The 6,312-nt window shown below is 37.3% G+C and overlaps 1 protein-coding gene across 1 annotated transcript; it reads right to left on the reverse strand.

The window, feature by feature from the left end:
* Positions 1–218: 218 nt before the first annotated feature.
* LOC115778260 (adhesion G-protein coupled receptor G1-like) lies at positions 219–5,627 on the reverse strand. The gene is made up of 9 exons (XM_030726318.1): positions 5,576–5,627; positions 5,344–5,389; positions 5,099–5,193; positions 4,283–4,398; positions 3,906–4,177; positions 3,733–3,829; positions 3,393–3,504; positions 2,948–3,095; positions 219–316 (listed from the first exon to the last, which is right to left on the reverse strand). The coding sequence occupies exons 1-9, from the start codon at positions 5,597–5,599 to the stop codon at positions 219–221; spliced, it is 1,008 nt and encodes a 335-aa protein (XP_030582178.1). The 5' UTR covers positions 5,600–5,627.
* Positions 5,628–6,312: the final 685 nt, after the last annotated feature.

Consider the following 6,312-nt stretch of genomic DNA (forward strand, 5'->3'; position numbering starts at 1 on the left):
CACATTACATCACACTGTATGCACGCTGTGGCATAGTAACAGCAAAGCTTCAAACATTAAAGCAGAGCTTTTAAAAAGTTCACACTTAATATCAAATTCATTTACATCCTTTAGAATCAGTTATTCTGTTACATTGTTGCGCATGCAAACATCCTAAAGCAGAAATAATAATGTCAAACTTTGCAGCATTAAAATCCACTGACACACTTCTTGAGCTGTTACTTGTTGTTGGTGGTGTGTGTTTCACTGCTCGGCTTAGGAGCTGAGTTTTTAGCCTTTCTCAGTGACATCACAAACCACAGGAAGACGAAGAAACCTGCGTGGCATAAAGGAGGGGAAAGAGTGAAGTAAAGGTTTAGACTGTACAGGAAATACAAATTTAACTGTGCTGTAAGTCACTGTTTATCTATACACAGTAAAAATAAAAGAAAGAAATGTCATCTCAAAATCTGCTGCACATGCAAGCATATATTTTAATATTATTTACCATTCACTCATAACACTGGAAGACTCCCAAACTGGCTGGTAAAAAAAGTTGCTGCTAATAACTGTCTGTCATTGGTGCCGCCTGGACAGGTTCCCAGTCCATAAAAGGCCCGACGCAAAATTCAAAGTCTTTTATAACTGCAAGATTTTCTAGTATCTGGCCCGTCAGACATAAACTGACCCACACTTTGGGAATCTATACTGTTATTTCATATTACACTGTGTGCACAATTATTAGGCAAGTGAGTATTTTGACCATGTAATCATTTTTAGGCATATTTCCTAACTCCAAGCTGGATAAACTGGAATGCTTAATAGATTTAAGCATAACAGGTGATGTGTATCTATGTAATGAGGGAGGGTGTGGCCTAAGGAGGTCAATACCCTATATCAAGGTGTGCATAATTATTAGGCAGCTTTTTTCTTTGGGTAAAATGGGCCAAAAAAATGAGATTTAACTGACTCTGAAAAGTCAAAAATTACCAAAAGTCTCTCAGAGGGATGCAGCACTCTTGAAATTGCTAAGATATTGGGGTGTGATCACAGAACCATCAAACGTTTTGTTGCAAATAGTCAACAGGGTTACAGGAAACGTGTTGAGAAAAAAAGACGCAAATTAACTTCCAAGGATTTGAGAAGAATCAAGCATGAAGCTACCAGGAACCCATTATCTTCCAGTTCTGTCATATTCCAGAACTGCAACCTACCTGGAGTACCTAGAAATACAAGATGTTCAGTGCTCAGAGACATGGACAAGGTAAGGAAGGCTGAAACCCAACCACCAACGAACAAGACACATAAATTGAAGCGTCTAGACTGGGCCAAGAAATGTCTGAAGACAGATGTTTCAAAGGTTTTATGGACTGATGAAATGAGAGTGACTCGTGACGGACCAGATGGATGGCCCGTGGCTGGATCAGAAATGGGCACAGAGCTCCACTTTGAGTCAGACGCCAGCAAGGGGGAGGTGGGGTACTGGTATGGGCTGGTATTATTAAAGATGAGCTGGTTGGACCTTTTCGGGTTGAAGATGTGCTCAAACTCAACTCCCAAGTCTACTGCCAGTTTTTAGAAGACACTTTCTTTAAGCAGTGGTTCAGGAATAAGTCTGCATCTTTCAAAAAGACCATGATTTTCACGCAGGACAATACTCCATCACATGCATCCAAGTACTCCTCTACACGGCTAGCCAGTAAAGGTGTTAAAGATGAAAAACCTATGACATGGCCCCCTTCCTCACCGGACCTGAACCCAACTGAGAACTTGTTTTAAAGGGAAGATTTACAGTGAAGGCAAACAGTACAGCTCTCTGAACAGTGTCTGGGAGGCTGTGGTTGCTGCTGCACAAAAAAGTTGATCATCAACTGATCAAGAAACTGACAGACTCCATGAATGGAAGCTTATCACTGTTATTGAAAAGAAGGGTGGCTATATTGGTCACTGATTTTATATATATATATATATATATATATATATATATATATATATATATATATATATATATATATATATATATATTAGAAATGTTTATTGGAAAGTTTGTGAGCGTTTTGTTTATAATTCTTACTTGAACAGATGAAAATAAAAAAGTGAGATGGGAAACGGTGTGTTTTTCATTTAACTGCGTAATAATTCTGCACAATAATAGTTGCCCAATAACTGTGCACATATAGATATTCTCCTAAGAAAGCCAAAACCTCACTTTTGCTTTCTTAAACATTCATGTTTGAGGTTTATTAACATTTTGGATTAACCACGAGCACTGTAGTTGGTGATAATAAGGATAATCCTTAAAAAATAAGACTTGCCTAATAATTGTGCACACAGTGTAGATTGACTATATCAGAAAAGACACTCCTATCAGACCTCTTAGAATTAGCTATTTTTTTAAAATATACAATAACTCTTGTATCATTAATGAAATCATGCCTAAATGCATTAAGACTCTTAATGCCTAAATGCATTAAGTGTCTTAAAAACTACAATCAAATAACATACAAATATTAGATTTTCTAAGTTCCTGTTTGGTTTAATAACTTTATTTGTCTCAGAAAGGAGAACACATTAATTTAAATGAGCTTGAACTCATAAAGCTACCAACAGTCAGATTGTGATTGGACAAATTTCCTTGGCCTCAGCCTTTTAGTGAAAAATAATTAGAATGTTGTTCACATGAACTATTGAGCAAAACTAGTGCTACACTGTGGAGGTTGAGCTACAAACTGTGGTAGCTTAATGTCAGTCATCAGCTTCAGCAGTGACCTGAGACAGAAGCACAGATGTACAGAAAGAACACAGTTTAACTTAGGAGCATCAGGTTATTTGACTTAATCACTTGTAACAATGTTACTCGAATGTCAGTCTGTTAAACAAGGTTCTGTCTTTACAGCTGCAGTTGGAAATGATATCTTTACATTAACAGAATCACTGACACACACACTGTGGAGAAGATTGTACTGACCTTGCAGTGGGTTCAGGATACAGAAGACGTAGAGGACAACAGTGTTCACTTGACCGAATGCGAAGAAGATCAGGCCCCAGGTAATGCCGAGCAGGGCGCTGACACCCAGCAGGGGAAGAATATTTTGCCCGACTTTCTTACGGTGAAGCTGCCCAAACTGGTTTGCCAAACACAGACAGACACACGACACAGCAGGTTAGAGACAATCTGAAACTAACAGTCTTTGAAATGTGTGACAACAAAAACTCTTCTTCAGTGTCTGGACTGTAACTCCAAATGGAGTTCTCTGGACTTTCTTGTTCTCTTACAGACACAGTGTTGGTTTGATGGGTTTTCAGGGGATAAAAGGACATGGAAGGATTTGGAAATTACTAAAATTATTTAGGCTTAAAGTTCATTTTAAAAAGATTACAAGAATAACACGCACCTCTGTGTTATAACCAACATTCACAACACGCTTGACTGTCACCATAAACATGATCATATTAAAGAGGAAGGCCATGGTGAAGATCCCTGTTGTCGTCACCGTCTTCACTATTTTATTAGTTATGTAGCATCTACAAAGAAAGGAGACAGAGATTTAGTCTCACACAGAAATGTAGATGACTCAGTGTTTCAGCTTAAATTAGCTTCTTGGTGAAATGAGCTTTGCTTTGTCTTTTTCTGTGTACTCTTTCATTTTCAACCTTGAAATATATAAAATCTCTAATACACATGCAAAACAGTTAATAAGTCAACATGAATTATAATTCCTAATTTTACATGTTTACAAATTTTCTCCTTACATTTGAGCGTCTTCATCATGTGACCAGTCTGGAGAGACACGGCCATAAAAGCGTCTGTCTATGCCCACCACCACTGACACGATGACTGCAGGGAGACCTGAAACATAAGAATTGATATACAAGTTTGCTGACTGGAAACCACAGCTTCCTGTTTTTGAAGGATTTCCACTCACCCCATCCCACCACGCTGAGTTTGAGCAGGTATCTGCTGACACTAATGTTGAAGATTTTGATTAACAGAAGGTAGAGATGGAACCCCTCCAAGGCCATCCAGCTGAAAGTGGCCAGCAGGGAGTAATGAAGGGCAAGAGCCATGTAGAAACAAAGCCAGTGGGAGGTCTGTGCTGCTGCAGCTGTATGACTGGGCAGGAAGTGCAGGTTGAGGAGGATCAGGGCAATTACGAGGTTGATGTGGATCTTCATAGAGGAATCTTCTCTGAGTGTCCTGTTAGACAGAGGAATGGTGACAAACAAAACCAAGACGGGAAAAAGAGGATGGAGATACTTTTGATTACAGTGAGAAGAATGCAACCAGAGGAGAATAAATTACTGAATTATGATGAAGAGTAAAACAGTGACGACCAGGGCAAAGAGAGAAACGCTGCAGCCAATCAGAGTAATGTATGCTAGTATCTCCTGGTCTGTCTTTGAGACGGAACCAGTTTCCTGTGGAGAAAAATACACTTTCATGTTATTTTGTCACATTATCAGTGAAATTGAGGTTTTGCGGTATTTTAAGTTTTATTTACTTTATTTACTTGGTGCACAAATTCTGATCTTGGTGGTGCATTCATTTAAGAAGATTATCAACAGTTTTTATTTTACATTTTACAAAAGTCCAAACCTCCTTTTTGCTTTGTTAAATATTCAGATTTGACTTTATTATCATTTTGGATTGCCCAAGAGCACTGTAGTTGTTCTATAAAAAAAATTAATCTTCAAAAATGTAATTTCCCTAATAATTGTGAAAACAGTGAAGAGGTGTTCATACTGTTGTCACACTGATGATCAGTTAATCCAGTCTGATTAGCAGCACCTGGCTGCTGCTTATCTTAATTGCTGTGGGAAAAGCAATTACGTGCTGAGTTTTTCACAGGACTGCAGAGTCATGTTTTTTTTTTTTTTTTTTTTACATCAGTGTAGAATTTAATTTATAAAGACCACAAGACTCCATTTAGCAGTGGACCACAAATATGAAACTTACACATACTCATAAATAAACCTGTCAAGTTTAAAGCAAATATGATTTTAGAAGATTTTAGAAGTAACTGAAGAGCAGATGGTGTGATTTCTGAAATTAGCCCAATTTTTTGCCTATAATTTGTTGTTCACTGTAATCTGTATAATAAAAACAGAGCAGTCCTACCATGAGCACACCGAAGTACGTGAAATGGTTACAGGAACAGGTGACGTTATTCTGACCAGGTGTCCAATGAGTGGAGCAGCCCTCACGACTAAAATCTTATAAGTCAAACAAACAGATGAGATGCTGTCACGTCTGAATTACATCAGCTCACTCAGAAATATGTCATGCTTAGTAATTTAATTTACAATACACACAGTTATGCTACACAATCCTGTTTATGACAGATGTGATGCTTGGTTACTCACTGTTTGTGGAAAAATTAAAGAACTGACAGGAAGGTCTTTGGTTTTCCTGTGACACACACACACACACACACACACACACACACACACACACACACACACACACACACACACACACACACACTTACATTTTTGTTTTACTATTATTGAAAAAATATACAATGACTAATTATATAATTTTTAGCAAATAAGCTACAGAGGGCAAGAATGAAGTAAATGATTAAATTGTAGTTACATTTATAGCGGTGGTAAAGTTCATGGTGATGTTGACAGGATCCTCGAGTCCTCTTATTTCCTTATCCTGCACACTCAGGATTACCAGTCTTTCATCATGTACTTCATATAAGACTCCCACATCACTCTACAATGCAGCACATTAATCAGTCAGTTTGAAAGTTTGTCCATTACTGTTTATGTAATATTTCCTCACAATCCTGACTGGAAAAAGCTGCTCAGTAATCTAGTTTCAATACACAAAAATAAAATGTTATGTAAGATTTTCTAACTATTCTAATTATGTTAAAGGGGAAAAGCTACCTGGTGATCCACTCGCACTATTTTTAATCAGTCATCTACATCCCAGTAAAAACACAGGGTCAGTCTCTCCTACTTCCGTAAAAATTTCCCTAAATTTCTATTGATTTACATCTTTGGAAAAAAAAAAGTACCTCTTCCTGTTTTGTAAACAGCCTGCGCAATGTGTGAACCTGCTGATGAACCTTTTTTTTATAAGACACACTAAATAGGTGTGTGTTATATCACAAATATACTGTATGTTTTTACTGCAGCATTTAGATATGTTAGTATCTTAATTAGATTTCTAATATATAATAACTGCAAAACACTGATCACATACTCAACATTCTGAAATAAATTCTGAATTATTTTCATTCATTTAATTTAATGAAGTTTGTCCTCTCATGGTTAAAAGTTTCCTGTCAATCGTAAAATCATGTGTGTGAATTTACAGTT

Source organism: Archocentrus centrarchus, chromosome 3 (assembly GCF_007364275.1).
Source record: "Archocentrus centrarchus isolate MPI-CPG fArcCen1 chromosome 3, fArcCen1, whole genome shotgun sequence".
Classification (NCBI taxonomy): Eukaryota; Metazoa; Chordata; class Actinopteri; order Cichliformes; family Cichlidae; genus Archocentrus; species Archocentrus centrarchus.